The 20690-nt window shown below is 42.4% G+C and overlaps 3 protein-coding genes across 3 annotated transcripts; 2 read left to right on the forward strand and 1 right to left on the reverse strand.

The window, feature by feature from the left end:
* Positions 1-10916: 10916 nt before the first annotated feature.
* LOC106563371 (serine/threonine-protein kinase NIM1-like) lies at positions 10917-12856 on the forward strand. Its single transcript, XM_045688885.1, has 3 exons — positions 10917-10959; positions 11014-11357; positions 11520-12856. Exons 1-3 carry the CDS (start codon positions 10917-10919, stop codon positions 12273-12275), a joined length of 1143 nt encoding a protein of 380 aa, XP_045544841.1. The 3' UTR covers positions 12276-12856.
* A 1224-nt stretch (positions 12857-14080) lies between these two features.
* Positions 14081-15594, reverse strand: LOC106563370 (growth arrest and DNA damage-inducible protein GADD45 gamma-like). The gene is made up of 3 exons (XM_014128871.2): positions 15366-15594; positions 15049-15256; positions 14081-14931 (listed from the first exon to the last, which is right to left on the reverse strand). Exons 1-3 carry the CDS (start codon positions 15506-15508, stop codon positions 14818-14820), a joined length of 465 nt encoding a protein of 154 aa, XP_013984346.1. The 5' UTR covers positions 15509-15594; the 3' UTR covers positions 14081-14817.
* A 2578-nt stretch (positions 15595-18172) lies between these two features.
* On the forward strand, positions 18173-20083 carry LOC106563369 (growth arrest and DNA damage-inducible protein GADD45 gamma-like). The gene is made up of 4 exons (XM_014128870.2): positions 18173-18177; positions 18568-18732; positions 18867-19074; positions 19177-20083. Exons 1-4 carry the CDS (start codon positions 18173-18175, stop codon positions 19288-19290), a joined length of 492 nt encoding a protein of 163 aa, XP_013984345.2. The 3' UTR covers positions 19291-20083.
* The last annotated feature ends 607 nt before the right edge of the window (positions 20084-20690 follow it).

A 20690-nucleotide genomic window follows, 5' to 3' on the forward strand; every position in this document is an offset into this window, starting at 1 on the left:
TTCCAAAGCTTCAAATATGTTACCTTTTAACCATTTTCATGTAGACTTGATTGTGTGTTTTGGATCTTTGTCTTGCTGCACTTCAGCTTCAGCTCACAGACTGATGGCCTGACATTCTCCTGTAGAATTATCTGATACAGAGCAGAATTCATGGTTCCTTCTATTATTAACCTCTATGGGCTAGGTGGGACGCTAGCGTGCCACCCGTGGTGCACTCCTTCAACAGCAGGTGCATTTCAAGAGCGGCAAATTTGAATCCAAATAAATGTCAAAATTCAAATTTTTCAAACATACAACTATTTTACACCCTTTGAAATATAAACATCTCCTTAATCTAACCACGTTTTACGATTTCAAAAAGGTTTTACGGCGAAAGCATAAATTTAGAGTATGTTAGGACAGTACATTTACAAGAGTTGTGTGTAATGTTTTGTCAATTCAAAGACAGGGTCACCAAAACCATAAAACCAGCTAAAATGATGCACTAACCTTTTACAATCTCCATCAGATGACACTCCTAGGACATTATGTTAGACAATGCATGCATTTTTAGTTCTATCAAGTTCATATTTATATCCAAAAACAGCGTTTTACTATGGCATTGATGTTGAGGAAATCGTTTCCCTCCAATAACCGGCAGTCAAGTCAGCGTCACAAATTAAATAATTAAAATTAGAAAACATTGGTAAAATATTATATTGTCATTTAAAGAATTATAGATTTACATCTCTTGAACGCAATCAACTTGCCAGATTTAAAAATAACCTTACTGGGAAATCACACTTTGCAATAATCTGAGCACTGCGCCCAGAAAAATACGCGTTGCGATACAGACTAGACGTCATGTTGGGGAGATCTAAAATCGAAAATACTATGTAAATAATCCATTACCTTTCATTCTCTTCATCAGATGTCACTTCCAGGTATCACAGGTCCATAACGAATGTAGTTTTGTTCAAAAAAGCTCATCATTTATGTCCAAAAATCTCCGTCTTGTTAGCACATGATCTAAGCCAGCCGGACTTCTCGTCATGAACGAGGGGAAAAAATATATTTACGTTCGTTCAAACATGTCAAACGTTGTATAGCATAAATCATTAGGGCCTTTTTAACCAGAACATGAATAATATTCAAGGTGGACGAATGCATACTCTTTTATAACGTATTGGAACGAGGGTACCCAACATGAACTCGCGCGCCAGGTGTCTAATGGGCCATCATCGTTCCATGGCTCTTGTTCGGTCAGATCTCCCTCCAGAAGACTCAAAACACTTTGTAAAGGCTGGTGACATCTAGTGGAAGCAATAGGAAGTGCCAAAATATTCCTCAGCCCCTGTGTTTTTCAATGGGATAGGTTTAAAGGTAATACAACACATCAGGTATCCACTTCCTGTCAGAAAATGTCTCAGGGTTTTGCCTGCCAAATGAGTTCTGTTATACTCACAGACACCATTCAAACAGTTTTAGAAAATTTAGGGTGTTTTCTATCCATATGTAATAAGTATATGCATATTCTAGTTACTGGGTAGGAGTGGTAACCAGATTAAATCGGGTATGTTTTTTTATCCAGCCGTGTCAATACTGCCCCCTAGCCCTAACAGGTTAAGGCAAGTCGTCCATGTCCTGAGGCAGCAAAGCATCCCCAAACCATCACACTACCACCACCATGCTTGACCGTTGGTATAAGGTTCTTACTGTGGAATGCAGTGTTTGGTTTTTGCCAGGCATAATCAAATCAAAAATCAAATCAAATTGTATTAGTTACATGCGCCGAATACAACAGATGTAGACCTCACAGGGAAATGCTTACTTACAAGCCCCTAACCAACAATGCAGTTTAAAAAATCTGAATAAGAAATAGAAGGAACAAGTAATTAAACAGCAGCAGTAAAATAACAACTATATACATGGGGTACAGTACAGAGTCAATGTGTGGGTGCAAAGGTTAGTCAAGGTAATTGAGGTAATATGTACATATAGGTCGAGTTAGTTATTAAAGTGACTATGCATAGATAATAACAGAGAGTAGCAGCGTAGAAGGAGGGGGCAATACAAATAGTCTGGGTTGCCATTTGATTAGCTGTTCAGGAGTCTTATGGCTTGGGGGCAGAAGCTGTTTAGAAGCCTCTTGGACCTAGACTTAGCGCTCCAGGACTGCTTGCCGTATGGTAGCAGAGAGAACAGTCTATGACTAGGGTGGCTGGTGTCTTTTACAATTTTTAGGGCCTTCCTCTGACACCGCCTGGTATAGAGGTCCTGCATGGCAGAAAGTTTGAGGAGGGGACTGAGCACGCACCCCTGAGGGGCCCCTCTGTTATGGATCAGTGAGGCGGATGTGTTGTTACCTACCCTTACCACCTGGGGGCGGCCCGTCAGGAAGTCCAGGATCCAGTTGCAGAGGGAGGTGTTTAGCCCCAGGGTCCTTAGCTTATTGATGAGCTTTGAGGGCACTATGTTGTTGAACACTGAGCTGTAGTCAATGAAAAGCATTCTCACATAGGTGTTTCTTTTCTCCAGGTGGAAAAGGGCAGTGTGGAGTGCAATCGAGATTGCATCATCAGTGGATCTGTTAGGGCGGTATGCAAATTGGATTGGGTCTAGGGTTTCTGGGATAATGGTGTTGATGTGAGCCATGACCAGCCTTTCAAAGCACTTCATGGCTACAGATGTGAGTGCCACGGGTTGGTAGTCATTTAGGCAGTTTACCTTAGTGTTCTTGGGCACAGGGACTATGGTTGTCTGCCTAAAACATGTTGGTATTACAGACTCAGACAGGGAGAGTTTGAAAATGTCAGTGAAGATACTTGCCAGTTGGTCAGCATATGCTCGCAGTACATGTCCTGGTAATCCGTCTGGCCCTGCGACCTTGTGAATGTTGACCTGTTTAAAGGTCTTACTCACGTCGGCTACCGAGAGCGTGATCCCACAGTCGTCCGGAACAGCTGGTGCTCTCATGCATGTTTCAGTGTTATATGCCTCGAAGCGAGCATAGAAGTAGTTTAGCTCATCTGGTAGGCTTGTGTCACTGGGCAGCTCTCGGCTGTGCTTCCCTTTGTAGTCTGTAATGGTTTGCAAGCCCTGCCACATCCGATTATAGTACGATTCGATCTTAGTTCTGCATTGCCACTTTGCCTATTTGATGGTTCTTTGGAGGGCATAGCAGGATTTCTTATAAGCTTCCGGGTTAGAGTCCCGCTCCTTGAAAGCGGCAGCTCTAGCCTTTAACTCATTGCGGATGTTGCCTGTTATCCATGGCTTCTGGTTGGGGTATGTACGCACGGTCACTGTGGGGACACCGTCATCTATGTGCTTATTGATGAAGCCAATGACTGACGTGATGTACTCCTCAATGCCATCAGAAAAATCCCGGAACATATTCCAGTCTGTGCTAGCATGTTGTCCAAAAAGTTATACTTTTGACTCATCTGTCCATAGATCATTCTTCCAAGAGTCTTGATTATCATCAAGGTGCTTTTTGGCAAACTTGAGTCAACTTTTTGGACGAGATGGGTCCCATTATTATAAGGGCACAAGACGAGACCCAAATGCAGACACAGGAGGTAGATGGTAGAGCGCCGATATTTATTATAACGAAGGGAGTAGGCAAAGGCAGGTCGTGGACAGGCGAGAGTTCATAAACCAGTTCCGAGTCCAAACAATAAGCAGTCTCGAGGTCAGGCCAGGCAGGGGTCAAAAACCAGATCCGAGTCCAAAACAGTACAAGGGGATAGGCAGGCAGGTAGGTAGTCAGAACAGGCAGAGTGGTCAGGCAGGCGGGTTCGGAGTCAGGACAGGCATGGGTTGAAACAAGGAGGACTAGAACAAACAAAGACTGGGAAAAATAGGAGCAAGGAAAAACGCTGGTTGACTTGGCACACAAGATGAACTGGCACAGAGAGACAGGAAGCACAGGGATATATACATGGGATAATAAGCGACACCTGGAGGGTGTGGAGACAGTCACAAGGACCGGTGAACCAGATCAGGGTGTGACAATTATGTCTGGTTAAAAAGCAACAAATCTGAAATTTTGGAATGGCCTAGTCAAAGTCCAGACCTAATCCAAATTCAGATTTTGTGGCAGGACTTTAAACGAACAGTTCATGCTGGAAAACCCACAAATGTCGCTGAGTTAAAGCAGTTCTGCATGCAAGAGTGGGCCAAAATTCCTCCACAGCGATGTGAGAGACTGATCAACAACTACAGGAAGCATTTGGTTGCAGTCATTGCTGCTAAAGGTGGCAAACCAGTTATTGAGTGTAAGGGGGCAATTATTTTTTCACACAGGCGAATTGGGTGTTGCATAACTTTGTTAATTAATTAAATTAAAGAAAGAAAATCAGCCAGGCTCTTTTACGCCCTCTACCAAATGGTAGCTATAAATGCAGAGGATGCGCACAGTGCAACAATATGATGAAGTGTGAATATTTCTGCCACCCCCACACAGGAAAACGGTTTCAAATAAACGATATCATTACGTGTACCACCACCCATGTTATTTACATTATTAAATGTCCATATGGGCTCTGCTATGTCGGTAAAACCTCGCGCTCTCTCAAACAGAGAATTAGTGAACATAAAAGTTCAATCTGGAGAAACGACAAGGATTATCCAGTCGCAGTACATTTTAATGACCTTAAGCATGACATCTCTACCTTTAGATTTTGTGGCATAGAGAAAGTTAAGATATCAGACAGGGGAGGTGATATAAATAATACTCTGAGTAAAAGAGAATGTTTTTGAATTTTCACCCTCCAGACATTATTTCCTAAAGGACTTAATGATGAAATGCCTATGTATGTTTTATGTTGTGAATTTAAAATATGTCCCTATTTAAGATTACTCTGTTTTTCGTATGATGTACCCAATGATTAATGAAAACTTGCTATGTCCTCATTGTGATTTTATGGACGTATTCAATGCGTCTTATCTATACACTTTTGTAATATTTGTGAAATGCATATTGTTATGTTTGGTAGCACTTATTTATTTTTCCTTTGCCTCCAACCCCTTTCCATACGTGGAACGGATGTGGGTGGGGCTAGGTCTACATAGAGGTGCTGTTTTCAGAAAATTCACAAAAGCTCTGACGAAGGCCGTTAGGCCGATACGTAAGCTTATTAAATATCAGTGATACTATCAAGAGCAGTGTGCGGTTTCCTTTTTTCTTCATCTTAATTAAATAAATAAAATAAGTATCAAATTTTTTTGTTAATTGTAAACTCAGGTTCCCTTTATCTAATATTAGGGTTTGGTTGAAGATCTGATAACATTCAGTATCAAAAATAGAGAAAATCAGAAAGTGGGCAAATACTTTTTCACAGCACTGTATATATATATATTTTTTAAATGTAACCTTTATTTAACTAGGCAAGTCTGTTAAGAACATATTCTTATTTACAATGACAGCCTAGGAACAGTGAGTTAACTGCGTTGTTCAGGGGCAGAACAACCGATTTTTACCTTGTCAGCTCAGGGATTTGATCCAGCAACCATTCGGTTACTGGCCCAATGCTCTAACCACTAGGATACCTGCTGCCCCAAAACAGCTGCATTGGCCGGGAATACTGTACATGTTATGATCCCATCTACCCTTATTCTGCATGCTCTGTAGCCTTTCACATTAGCAACTTGAGGAGATTGGGATATATCTAAATAGAGCTTGGGGATTAGAGTGCATGACACCACCTTGATCCCTTATCTGCGGGGGGAGGGGATTAAGGAGACACCGTCAGAGACAGGGGTGAGGAGAGTTAATTTTACGTTGACTCTGCAGCTTGAATAGGCTGATGCTCTCCAGGACCATTACCAGACGTACAGATTAGAGCTGGGGAAACCTGGGAGAACAGTTATAGACATATTCTGAGACCGTCAGTGGAAATCTGAGCCTAAAAGCTAAATGGAATTTAACAGACATTGAGGAGGATTGGAGATCTCCCGCTTGCTCCATAGAAAGGATTTGATGGATTTTACCATGACTTCTGAAGCTGCTGTGTGGGTATCCAAAGGCACTGAGAGTCATGAAAATGTCTGATATGGGATAAAAGCAGAGCGACAGCTTTCAAACTTGAAGGTGAGATATGCAAAAGGCTGTTCTCTCGTCTCAAACTGGTATTAGCGTAGAAATCATTGTAAAACACTGACTTTAACTTTCTTTCTAAAACATCAAATGTTTTAGCACTGTAAACAGCACTGTAAAACTATTATAATATTATATAATAGTGGGGGAGAGTGGGTTAAGGTGAGCCAAAGGAGTAAGTTTAGCCACCGTTGTTTTTAGAAACCATACACAAAATCTATAATTTGACCAAATATTTAGGAGCCATGGTTGAGCCAATGGCAAGTAGAGCAAATTGAAGAGTTTTATTCCCAGGTGAAATGCAAGGCATTATCACTGGGACATGATGTAACAACAGGGCCTGGCTAGTGTTGCAAAGTTACCAGTAATTCACCAATGTTACCGGAATCTTGGTAGTTAACAGAAAATCTATGGCAATCTATTGTAACTTTGGTCATTTATACACTACCGGTCAAAGGTTTTAGAACCCCCACTCATTCAAAGGTTTGTATTTATTTGTACTATTTTCTACATTGTAGAATAATAGTGAAGACCTCAAAACTATGGAATAACAAATATGGAATCATGTAGTAACCAAAAAAGTGTTAAACAAATCAAAATATATTTGAGATTCTTCAAATAGCCACCCTTTGCCTTGATGACAATTTTTCTCACTCTCAACCAGCTTCACCTGGAATGCTATTCCAACAGTCTTGAAGGAGTTCCCACATATGCTGAGCACTTGTTGGCTGCTTTTCCTTCACTCTGCGGTCCAACTCATCCCAAACCATCTCAATTTGGTTGAGGTTGGGGGTTTGTGGAGGCCATGTCATCTGATGCAGCACTCCATCACTCTCCTTCTTGGTAAAATAGCCCTTACACAGCTCGGAGGTGTGTTGGGTCATTGTCCTGTTGAAAAACAAATGATAACCCCTCTAAGCGCAAACCAGATGTGATGCCGTATCGCTGCAGTATGTAGTAGCCATGCTGGTTAAGTGTGCCTTGAATTCTAAATAAATCACATAAAGTGTCACCAGCAAAGCACCCCCACACCATAACACCTCCACCTCCATGCTTTACAGTGGGAACCACACATGTGGAGATCATCCGTTCACCTACTCTGCATCTCACAAAGACACGGCGGTTGGAACCAAAAATCTCCAATTTGGACTCCACACCAAAGGACAAATTTCCGCCGGTCTAATGTCCATTGCTTGTGTTTCTTGACCCAAGCAAGTCTCTTATTATTATTGGTGTCCTTTAGTGGTGGTTTCTTTGCAGCAGTTCTACCATGAAGGGCTGATTCACACAGTCTCCTCTGAACAGTTGATGTTGAGATGTGTCTGTTACTTGAACTCGGCAAAGCATTTATTTGGGCTGCAATTTCTGAGGCTGGTAACTCTAATGAACTTATCCTCTGCAGCAGAGGTAACTCTGGGTCTTCCTTTCCTGTGGTGGTCCTCATGAGAGTGTTTCATCATAGCGCTTGATGGTTTTTGCGACTGCACTTGAAGAAACTTTCAAAGTTCTTCACATTTTCCAGATTGACTGACCATCATGTCTTAATGTAATGTAAATGTAAATGTAATGATGGACTGTCGTTTCTCTTTGCTTATTTGAGCTGTTCTTGCCATAATATGGACTTGGTATTTTACCAAGTAGGGCTATCTTCTGTATACCCCCCTACCTTGTCACAACACAACTGACTGCCTAAAACGCATTAAGAAGGAAAGAAATTCCACAAGTTAACTTTTAAGAAGCTGTTCATTGAAATGCATTCCAGGTGACTACCTCATTAATCTGGCTAAGAGAATGCCAAGAGTGTGCAAAGCCGTCATCAAGGCAAAGGGTGGCTATTTGAAGAATCTCAAATGGAAAATATATTTTCATTTGTTTAACACTTTTTTTGTTACTACGTGATCCCATATGTATTTTTTCATAATTCTGATGTCTTCACTATTGTTGAAAATAGTAAAAATAAATAAAAAGCCTTGAATGAGTGGGTGTTCTAAAACTTTTGACCGGTAGTGTAGTTTTTAGTAGATAGACCATATGGTACAAGAGCAAATAGCCTACTTAATGAAAAAAGCATCTAATCAACAATGTCATTATTTGCAATGACCTCTGCAACTCTTCCAACTATTGACTTTGTCCACAAGTGCCACCAGTTTGACACAAAACATTGACAACAAATACATATTGACATAGTAAAATAAATCTAAGTGTGTAATTTTTTGGGGAAAGGATATTAAATTCTGAAACTCATATTAGACACCAATGTTATTCACTAAGTTGATGGTTTATATTTAGGATAATGTTTTACAGCTTTGTCATTCTATTTTTTATTTTGAAATAATTGCATTTAATTATTTCATATACACTATATGTTTAAACACAACATCTAATGTCTCATCCCATGTTTCACAAGCTGAAATAAAAGATCCCAGAAATGTTCCAAATTCACAAAAATCGAATTTCTCTCATATGTGGTGCACAAATTTGTTTACATCCCTGTTAGTGAGCATTTATCCTTTGCCAAGATAATCCATCCACCTGACCGGTGTGGCATATCAAGAAGCTGATTACACAGGTGCAACTTGTGCTGGGGACAATAGAATGTGCAGTTTTGTCACACACCACAATGTCAAAGATGTCTCAAGTTTTGAGGGAGGGTGCAATCGTCATGCTGTCTGCAGGAATGTCTACCAAAGCTGTTGCAAGAGAATCGAATGTTCATTTCTTTACCATAAGCCGCTTCCAATGTTGTTTTAGAGAATTTGGCAGTACGTCCAACCGGCCTCACAAACGCAGACCACATGTAACCACGCCAGCCCAGGACCTCCACATCCGGCTTCTTCACCTGCGGGATCATCTGAGACCAGCCACCCGGACAGCTGATAAACTGTAGGTTTGAACAACCGAAGAATTTCTGCACAAACTGTCAGAAACCATCTCAGGGAAGCTCATCTGCGTGCTCGTCGTCCTCACCAGGGTCTTGACTGACTGCAGTGCGACGTCGTAACCGACTTCATTGGGCAAACGCTCACTTAATATGGCCACTGGCACACTGGAGAAGTGTGCTCTTCACAGAGGAATACCGGTTTCAACTGTACCGGGCAGATCGCAGACAGCATGTATGGCGTTGTGTGGGCAAGCAGTTTTCGTATGTCAATGTTGTGAACAGAGTGCTTCATGGTGGCAGTGGGGTTATGGTATGGGCAGTCAAGCTACGGACAACGAACACAATTGCATTTTATCAATGGCAATTTCCATGAAGAGTGATATTGTGATGAGATCCGGAGGCCCATTGTCGTGCCATTCATCAGTTGCAATCTACTCATGTTTCAGAATGATAATACACGGTCCCATGTCGTAAGGATTTGTACACAATTCCTGAAGGCTGAAAATGTCTCAGTTCTTCCATGGCCTGAATACTTACCAGACGTCACCCATTGAGCATGTTTAGGATGCTCTGGATCGACGTGTACGATAGCGTGTTCCAGTTCCCGCCAATATCCTGCAATTTTGCACAGGCATTGAAGAGAAGTGGGACAACATTCCACAGGCCACAATCAACAGCCTGATCAATTATATGCGAAGGAGATGTGTCATGCTGCATGAGGCAAATGGTGGTCACACCAGATACTGACTGATTTTCAGATCCACCACCCCTACCTTTTTTAAAAGGTATCTGTGACCAACAGATGCATATCTGTATTCCCAGTCGTGAAATCCATAGATTAGAGCCTAATTTATGTATTTCAATTGACTGTCTTCCTTATATGAACTGTATCTCAGTAAAAACTTTGAAATGGTTGCGTTTATATTTTTCTTCCGTGTGTTTTGCATGTCATAATCCCAGAAAGAGGGCCAGAGATAATTACAGACGTCTGTGATAATCTGAAGTACCCAAAAGGGCCACTAGAAGTCTTTTGATAGATTACATAAAATCCTTGAATGATACCAATATTCTGGTATTTTACTGCTAAACTTCGGAAAGTTTCAGTAAAATACCCCTCCCTTTGCAACTGTAGGCCTGACGTGTGTTTAAAGTGTTTGTTAGGTGTTAAGCCTGTGTTAAAAGATGCTTAAAATTATTCAAATACAAAACAACGATTGTGTTAAATGGTGTTTGGGAAATTAAGATACTACCTTTTTAAAAACATGTCTAAGATTTAATTCAGTACATAAATTTGTAGGTGGCTTAACATAGGGTAATTTGTGCCAAGCGGCCACTTTTTTTGTACAAGCTATGCTTCCAAAACTGTAATGTTTCATGAATTCTGATTATTTCCAAGAATACACAATATCCTGAGATATATGTAGATGCTGTACCTTTGTTAGAAAGAATACTATATTTCCCTTGGCTGAATGATGATGAATGTTGAAAACAAATGCTCAACTTACCCCACTCTCTCCTCTATATAATTCAATTCATAGTTACTGTCTAGGACATCCATCATACTATTGACTATTGGGTTCTCAAGATGACTGTATATCATTTATTTCCTGTCCACAGTCGATAACCTGTCATGACCTGAGCAGTAGTAAGGATGCCAGGGGGCCAGTACCAGGTGTCCACCAGGAGGAGTACTCTCCACAGCCGCTATAGCCTGTCAGTCAGCTCGTTAGGTCGGCAGGATGAGGAGGAGGATACCCCGCCACCATGCCTCAGCCCTCTGGAAAAACTCACCACCAAAATGTGTCAGGATGAGCAGACCATCAAGGAGCTGATCGTGGGCCGTAGGATTGGCTTCTACAAGGTCCGTGGTGAGATCGGCTCTGGAACCTTCTCCCACGTCAAAATGGCCTTCCACTCCCTCACCAAAGGCAAGGGCCACATTGCTGACCGTGCAAAATGTCATCAATAATAAATCAGTGCAGCTGGTATCATCATCCATGCAATGATGCTAACAGCATAGCAATTCATTAGTGTGACTGTGAAACCACCACAGTAAAGCATGTTGAAAATGAACTGAGAAAAACACCTGTCTCAAGTGATCCAACACCTCTCACCTTCTCTCCCCCAGATAAGGTGGCCATCAAGGTGCTGGATAAGATGCGGCTGGATGTTCAGGCCCAGAGGCTGCTCTCCAGGGAGATCTCCAGCATGGAGGCCCTGCAGCATGCCAATGTGGTGCGTCTGTATGAGGTGGTGGAGTCACACAGCCGACTCTACCTGGTGCTGGAGTATGCCGGGGGAGGGGACCTCCACACACACATCTGCTCCGATGGCAAGCTGTCAGAAGCTGAGGCCAAGATCACCTTCGCACAAATCCTATCCGCCATCAAACACATGGTCCGTAACATTCAATTGAATACACATATACTGTAGAATCAGCAATGTGATCCCAGGTCTTATTACAGTCCAGTACAGAGCTTCTTGATATAAAGATATTATTTTAGTCAATTTCAATCATCAAATTATTTCATACAGTATGTCTATTGTTTTTGTTTGCAGCACGACAAAAACATAATCCACCGGGACCTGAAGGCTGAGAATGTACTGTACACCTGTAATGGCTGTGTGAAGGTGGCTGACTTTGGCTTCAGCACCAGGGTCACCAACTGCAGTGACACCCTGGACACCTTTTGTGGCTCTCCCCCCTACGCCGCGCCTGAACTCTTCAGAGACGAGTGCTACGTGGGGCCGCCAGTGGACGTATGGGCCATGGGCGTCCTGCTCTTCTTCATGGTGACTGGCACCATGCCCTTCCGAGCCGACACCATGGGCAAGCTGAGGCTCGCTGTTATAGAGGGGGTCTACACCCTCCCGCCCTGGGTGCCAGGCCCATGCCAGCGGCTGATTCGGGGCATCCTGAAGCCTGTGCCAGCAGAACGCTACGCGGTGGACCAGATGCTGGGCTGTGACTGGCTGCTTCCTGTGGAGTACCCGTGGACTGTGGTGCCACCGGTCCCCCTCAACCCTCTGCGCCTGGCGGATGCAGAGCCTGGGGAGCTGGATGATGAGGAGGAGGAGATCAGGGCCTCCCTGGAGGAGCTGGGTGTCAACATGGAACACATACGCAACAACGAGGGCAAGGACAGCCGCAGCCCCATCACTGGACTTTACCGCATCCTCTTACACCGCGCCCAGAAAAGGCGTGGCGCTGAGACTGTGCCTGTGGTCGGAGGGTTGGTCCGGGACCCTAAGAGAGAGGGCCTCCGAGCTTACAGAAGTCTGATGCACTCCTCCAGGTTATGTGTCCTTCAGTAAGTGACCAGCCTGGACATGGGACCTTGAAAGCCTGCTTTAATCCATTGAAAATTCTGTCTGGGTCATACAGCTACAAATGTTTTATTGCACTTTGGGATGAAAGTGAAAATGTGTTTTGTGTGAATGTAACACAGGAACCTCTGTAGATGAACAGTTATGGTAACGTACAGATACTGAAATATTGGACTGCTGGTCATGAAGGATTGATGTCTCTAACAAAGTAAGATTGTTATTGGTAATCTTTTATGAATCTGAAATAGAGGTGTAAAAGTGCCTGATGAAATAATGAGTCCCATCAAAATGAATTTAAAAAGCACCCTTTTTCGTATATAAGTGATACTTATATACTTTTATTCATAGCACAATAGACCGCATGAAATATGAAGAATGTGCTGAAAGAGCATTGCTTTTAGACAACTCTTTGGTTGTTTGATGAAACATCGATAGTCTCTGAAATCAGTATGCTTGTTTGTCTTGTGATTTTTCTTGCCCTTAGAGAAGACTTATTTTGTGCAGGTGATTGTCTCTGTATTATATTCAACCACCAAATGGAACCATTGTGACTTATTGATGCTCTAAATAAAGCGCAATAAAGACTTAATTGACATTCATGCAGGTTTTTTTAATTTGAAGCAGGTGGAGGTCAAATATAAACCTCATGAAAGCAAAGTTAGGCCTGCTATTCTTTGTATTAAGTGTTTACAAAAGTTTCACCAGTGTCCTGCTAGACACCATGTAAACAATAGCCTATAGCAGCTGGCAGAGCACCAGATGATAGTCAGCCCCCTATTTAAACCCCTAAACCCAATAGTGTGCAACTGCAGCCCCCCACACAGACAAACACTTTTGAATGTGGGTCAAAAGGAAAATCAAAGTATTATCTGAGTTTTTTTGCCTGTAGACACTGTCCTTCGCTCCCGCCTGCCGAACACCTGCCCTCACCATTGTTAACAGAACTGCGGGAAAGCGGTGCCCGAAAGGCGGGGCAAAGTACACTGTTTACCGGTCGCCCCACCTCCCGCTAATACAGCAGGCGGGAGGATGGAGCCACACTTGGTCCTAACCAGCTAGCTAGTTAGTGACACTGTGTGCTAGCTTGCTAGTTAGTGACACTGTGTGCCAGCTAGCTAGTTAGTGACACTGTGTGCTAGCTTGCTAGTTAGTGACACTGTGTGCTAGCTTGCTAGTTAGCACACAGTGTCACCCCCGCCTCCTGCCTGCTGTGTACCTGAGGAAACCGTGCCGGCTAGCTAATTAGTGACACCGTGTGCTATCTTGCTAGTTAGCACATGGTGTTGCCCCCCGCCTCCTGCCGAAAAAAAAGTGACCAATATAAGTATAAAGAGGGGTTGCTGCAGAGGCAGGAATGCCCACATGCAGGAATGCCCCGAATTGTGGGCTGCAGTTGCACCCTTCTCCCCAAACCAGTCTACTCCGGACCCTTAGGCACCCAAACTACCCTCGACTCCTCCCCTGTCCGGCCTCACCTGCAGAAAGCAGCAGATGGCACGGCGTGGCTACACAGACATCTGCCGGTCAGACAATAATCCCTCTGTGCGGACTGCTGGATGTGACAACAGAGCGCATTCTGCTATTGTGCGCCCCCATACACATGCAGATCAGCCAAGAAGGGAGAAAGGGACAGAACAGACTTTTACTGGTGGGACAACAGCGAGCAGTTGACACCCTTAAGCGCCTGCTGAGCACATTTTTTTGTCAACCCAAAAACCTCTCCATTTTAAATAAGTAGGCATAGGCTACCCTCCAAACTTAATAACGAGAGTGAAAACACATGACAACAAATATAATATTCATTCAATTTATTAGGGTATTCGTTTTTTGTAAACATTTCTTAAAACATTGAAATAATTATAATTCATTTTTCCCCTTTTCATGTTTAACAATGAAATGTTATCAAGCATAAACATAAAAATAGATAACATAGGTAAAAATAAGATATATTTTGGAAAAAGTTAGGCAAAACATTCTAAAGTGAAACCTTTAGAGCATTATAAGTGTAATAGTTATTATCTTTTTTATATTCATTTGTCATTATTACATTTCTAAAGTTAAACCTTTAGAGAATTAAGACAATTCTGGAAAGTGGGAAACATTTCGCTGAATGCAACGGTGTTATGCTGCTCAGCAAGAAGACATTTTAAAAAAGTCAGTTTTTAAGAATGCTTCTTCTTGGCACCGCTTCTTCTCCTACTGCGCGTGCTTCAACGTGCGACGTTCGCTCTGTGGAACACAGGATGCAGAACTCGCTCCTCCTTTCTCTCCAAACCTCATCCGCACAAAGAATGAGGGCCGTTTTGTCGCTCTTGTGGCATACCTGACCTCATTCACATAAAGAATGGAAGTCAACTTGGCATGGACGGGACAAGAGACGACGAAATCACGGGGGCCATTCGGGCCGGCCACGCGCTGCCTGGATCGGAATCCTCCTCAGGAGTATCCAGGGATGAGAAACAGTGTCATCCTGTAAAAGGATGAGTATTTCCTTATAGGATGAAGGTTTACAGCATCTCAAGAGAGAAGATCAGCGCTTAGGGATGGTGATCTCTGGAACCCAGTCGTTCAGACCGCGGCTCTCCTCACAGAACAGGTGCAGCTTCTCCAGAGCGGGGTCCTCCCAAGAACCATCAGCTGAGTTCTGTTGACAAACAAGAGGGGAAAGAAACATTAGTCACATGGGCACAATGAACAGTTAAAAACATGATATATTATTGCATGTTTTAATAAAGTCCGTTTCGGTTGAAATAGTACATACCATGATAAGACAGCAGTGGGCATCTTCAAGCTGGCCAGTCTTGTCACGAACAATTTCGGCCAGTCGCTGCATGTTGTTCACCCTGACGATGCTGATGTCGTTGTCAAAACAGTAAGACTGAATGAGGGTGAAGTGGATCTGGAGAGCAATGTCACACTCCCACTCCTCATCGGTGGCCAGGACACAGAAAGACACATTGTCTGGGTCACTGCAAAGAGAAAATAGAAGAACCATAAGTATATGCAAAATTACTTCAAAATAAGCAAACATAGATAGAAATTAAGTTTACATATGCATTTCAAGAAACTCATACTTACACATTCATAACTTTAGCAGACTCATAGACACCGACAGTCAGGCAGTTGTTGTCTTTAGCGGAGAGCAGAACTTCCTCCAGCGCTTTCCCGGTGCACTGGGCACGCTCAGCGGGCTTCTGGATCAGAACTTCCTCAAGAGTCATGATGATGCAAAATATTCCAAAACTTCCTGAGAGGGAGTTAGTATAGCCGGAGAGTAAATCCGAAAAGATGAGTGATTCTGAAGAGACTGTGCGGTTTTATACTTTTGGGCTAGTGGTGCCTGTGAATACGCAGCGCCCTGATTGGTTGACCTGAATGGCGCACTAGTATGCTAATTGTATTGTCCCACGGCTCGTGGCAGATTGATAGGAGGCATCATGGCAAGTCTTTTTCTGTGCCGGACATGCTCCGACCGAAAACAAAAATGTTTGTATTTATTTCAGATGGATTTAGATAATATTCTCTCCAAGTTTAAACTCAATATATTGAGATTTTGGCTGTCATATTTTGCATTACAAATTTCCTTGAGTTTTGATTGTTTCACATGACACACTAATTAATGCCAATAGCCTCAAAATATGCTTTCGGAGATGCATTTGATAATTTATTAAATCAGTCTATAAACCTACTGAAACGAAAAAATCCAAAGATTAACAATTGGATAATCAAACTTTGTAAAGTGCTTAAAAGTGCCCAAATTGTCTCTGATTAAGATTCTGTATGTTTCAGTTTTAGGTGAAAGTATGTCCAAACACAAACAATAATATAGTGAAAGTAAAGTGTCAGAAGGGCAACCATCTCCCCGTTAGGAGAGGGCAGGTGGAGGATGGCCATCTGTAGAGCCTGACCAAAAACGGACCCTATTGTGCTCGCAGAAACTCCTATTATCACCCTCTCAATACAAATGTAAATTAACAGCGCGTGCCAGGAGTCCGTGCGTGCCGCACAATATACTGACCACGTGATCGCTATCAGCTGTCCGAACTTTTATTTATTTACTTTTGCCACATGGACCAATGAAGATTATAGCCATGCGTTACCATACCATTAATTATAAAAGTTGAGCAGCTGGCACGTTAACCATTGAGGCCAAGTTATATTTGCAGGGTAAAGCCTAATAGCCTACACACAAATCCGAATATTAGGCAGTTTAGTCAAATTGTATCCATTTTGGTGGCATTTAAGGTGCATAAAATAATCTAGAATAGGACTGCTGCATGTGTAATTAGAGGGTCGCGATAACAGGTTCGCGGTGATTGATTCAGCTCCATTGTTTGGTGGATAGCAGCGCGGCAGATGGTGGACTATTGCTATGAGCCGCCGCCGCCGCCCCCCCCCCCTCCCCGTGGCGCGCCGCTCCTATTGTCCGCGAGTCTTTACATTCGCTCTTAGAAAAAGTCTGTTGTCTGAGTTTTGATCCAATTTAAATGTAAATAAAGTGAGCGTATGGTCAAAACTCACGACTATGAATCTTTGATAGACGTAGTCTTATATAGGCCACGCGCATGAGTTGCAGCCCAAGAATGAACCATTCAGAAATTTTTGGGGCATAAACACACCCAATAAATAAATATGCTGTTTTGATTAAATCATGTTATTTTGCTACACAACATAACAAACGAAATGATTAGAGCAATTAGAATAGTTCATTATTATTGGTTTATTATTAGGCAATCATTAGTTGAGAGGTTTAAATGGCCCATGTTGCAGGCAACAACAACCCATAGCTTTGAATACAGTAAGTTAGCCTAATGCACAACAGTTTACAAACTTAACAGATAGGGTTCCTTGGATCAAAGTTTGATTCATCCGATAGCAGCTCAAAGACTAGGCTATTTTTGGAAGGCTCAACCTAACCTAGTTTGGCAACAGGGCAGGCGCGTGCAAGTCGATATAGGACGCATTGTTCATGAAGAAGCACATCTGCCAGACGGGGCCCCCTCCCCAGCATCGCGTGACAGGTGTTTCTGGCTCAAGCCATGGCTCGCTCTGGCGAATGACATAGCCTACTGCACATTGACCCATGGCTCAAAAGTTCTTTGTGCAGATGCAAATTAGCCAAACAACCAGATAACTTCAACTAGACTACTTTGCATAGCAACGTTCTATTAATTTTGTAGAAGCAATCATGTTGGTTCACAGCCTAATAATAAAATGGGGCATGCAAGATGAAGTTGGGTTTGCAACTTGCAAGTTGAAACACTGTGGTCACAGTGTAGGACACTTTGGGTATATTATGCAATACAATAATATAGGAAAAGCTGCGAGACTTCTACAATATTGCAATTTCCAAACTATTGCGCTTGCCTCTGTTCGTTTTACCAGTCAAGGCTACTAATGCACTCTTTAACAATGTTTTATTTATAGACACACGTTTTATGTTGGCTATGCGTAATATCTGTGGCAGTCACTGGCCATTATGCACTGCATGTGCCGACTTATCTCTGCTTGTATCGTGCAGCAGAAGTTTTCTTTGTTGACCCCTTCACCTTCCCCCACCCCCACGGACAGATGGGATCTTGTTGCTATGGAGAGAGATACAGGCATCTCCAGATGCCACGCGCCTGAAGTCAGCCATGGTTTTACAAATGCAAAACAGCGGCGCGTGCCATTATCGTTTGCAAATAGGAACATTGGGCCAATTCTGTTCTCCAATACTTGCCTAATCAGCAAAATTGTATAGGCCTACAAGTTGCGAGTTATCTGGATATTGAAGTAACACAATAATATTGAGTTTTTCCATAAATCTTTCTTAATACATAAAGGTGTATGCTAAATGTATGCTAAATCTACTTGATATATCATGCATTTACTCTATTTAAATCATGAAGTATGCACCAGAAAAGTTGACGAGATTTAGATAGTATAGCGATATCTTTATGTAGTTTGGAAGACTTAAATGTGCCACTTGGATATGGGTGATTAGTATGGATATTATAGTAGGCTAATAATCTTATCATCCAAACCGACCCTGCACAAATCGGAATTAATTAATCCGTACTGGATTAATTAATTCAGATTTGTGCAGGGTTGGATAAACGTCAGGGAGTTCTGCATTTGCATCCATTCAATCGAACGGAAACTGCCCTGTCCTTTCTTCCGAAATTTTGTCTATAGGCACGAGCCTGCTAGGGGTCGCATGTGCATTGTCTCCCAGCAGCCAATCACAAAACGCGCGTGTGCCACGTCCCTATAAATACTAGCTGTTTCTTACAAATAGCACAAACACACTTCTGTTGAAACCTTATCAACATTTCCTCGAACTAGGCTCTACAAACTTCAAAATGGAAGCTATTGGCAAATCTCTGAAGGAAGCTCTCAAGTCTGCCCAGTGTGAGGATCACCTCACTGTTGGTGTCTATGAGAGTGCCAAAATAATGAATGAGTAAGTATTTTATGTACTGAATTTGTACTTTATTTAGATTTCTTAAATTTGTACATTTACTCATTACTGAAGTCACTGTGTTATTGTATGATAACATTGACTAATGAAGTTTCTTCTTTTTTTTATCTCAACAGTGACCCAGACAGTGTGTCTTTCTGTGTTCTGGCAACCGATGCGGAGTGGGAGTGTGACATTGCTCTCCAGATCCACTTCACCCTCATCCAGTCTTACTGTTTTGACAACGACATCAGCATTGTTAGAGTGAACGACTTGCAGCTCCTGGCCGAGATTGTTGGTGACAAGGCTGGCCAGCATGAAGATGCCCACTGCTGTCTTATCACGGTATGTACTATTTAAACTCAAACCTACTTTATTGAACTATTTAATAAACCATTAATTGTGTCCATGTGACTAATGTTTCTTCCCCCTCTTGTTTGTCAACAGAACTCAGCTGATGGTTCTTGGGAGGACCCCGCTCTGGAGAAGCTGCACCTGTTCTGTGAGGAGAGCCGCGGTCTGAACGACTGGGTTCCAGAGATCACCATCCCTAAGCGCTGATCTTCTCTCTTGAGATGCTGTAAACCTTCATCCTATAAGGAAATACTCATCCTTTTACAGGATGACACTGTTTCTCATCCCTGGATACTCCTGAGGAGGATTCCGATCCAGGCAGCGCGTGGCCGGCCCGAATGGGCCCCCGTGATTTCGTCGTCTCTTGTCCAGTCCATGCCAAGATGACTTCCATTCTTTATGTGAATGAGGTCAGGTATGCCACAAGAGCGACAAACGGCCCTCATTCTTTGTGCGGATGAGGTTTGGAGAGAAAGGAGGAGCAAATTCTGCATCCTGTGTTCCAAAGAGTGAACGTCGCATGTTGAAGCACGCGCAGTAGGAGAAGAAGCGGTGCCAAGAAGAAGCATTCTTAAAAACTGACTTTTTAAAATGTCTTCTTGCTGAGCAGCATAACACCGTTGCATTCAGCGAAATGTTTCCCACTTTCCAGAATTGTCTTAATTCTCTGAAGGTTTCACTTTAGATGTTTTGAATATGACAAAAACTCAAAAAAGAAAGAAAACAAGAAATGTACTGTAATGCTCTGAAGGTTTTACTTTAGACATTCAATATGAGAATTTATTATCGAAAATGTTACAATGTTGAACTCCTGATTACATAAAAAACAAAAAATTAAGATATATTGCATTTGTTGTTCCATAAAATGTTTTACTGTTGAAATCCTGATTGTCAAAAACTAAGAAAGAAGATAAATGAATGAATATATTTGTTATTTTCTAAGGGTTTCACTTTATAAATGTCATGTATGACGAAATGATCAATAAAATGTTGAGCGTAATTTCTGGATCTTGAATGTTCTCTCCATTCTAAAAACTAAATCAAATCAGTCTGCCAACAATAATTCTTAAATAACCGTTGGCACTTGCACAGTGTTTGGTGCTCTTACCACTACCCAACACTTGTACATCCCATAGGCCTGATGTACTGTGTTCTATCCTAATTGACGTATCATCATGGCTTGTTATGTCCATGTTCATGCGGTGTCTTTGTGTACAAACTACTGCCCTTGCAGGCCCACATCTATTCTGACCACTGGAAGCATTTACCTGTGAGAGGTCTATCTTGGTATTTGTTTTTTTATTGGTATTCTATTAGGATCCCCAATAGCCGTTGCGAAAGCAGCAGCTACTCTTCCTGGGGTCCACACAAAACATGAAACATGACATAATACAGAACATTAATAGGCAAGAACAGAACTACATGAATTAAAAAATATATACTACGACTACAAGACAGCGGATTGTAGTATGTTTTTACAGCACCCCAAACCATTCTGTGATATTACGAAGGTTCAACTGAATTGACTCCCATATCTGCTATTCCTAACACACCTCTCCTCCACACATACCCACAACATACAGAGAATGAGCCTGTGCCTTAACACA

Source organism: Salmo salar, chromosome ssa11, assembly GCF_905237065.1.
Source record: "Salmo salar chromosome ssa11, Ssal_v3.1, whole genome shotgun sequence".
NCBI lineage: Eukaryota > Metazoa > Chordata > Actinopteri > Salmoniformes > Salmonidae > Salmo > Salmo salar.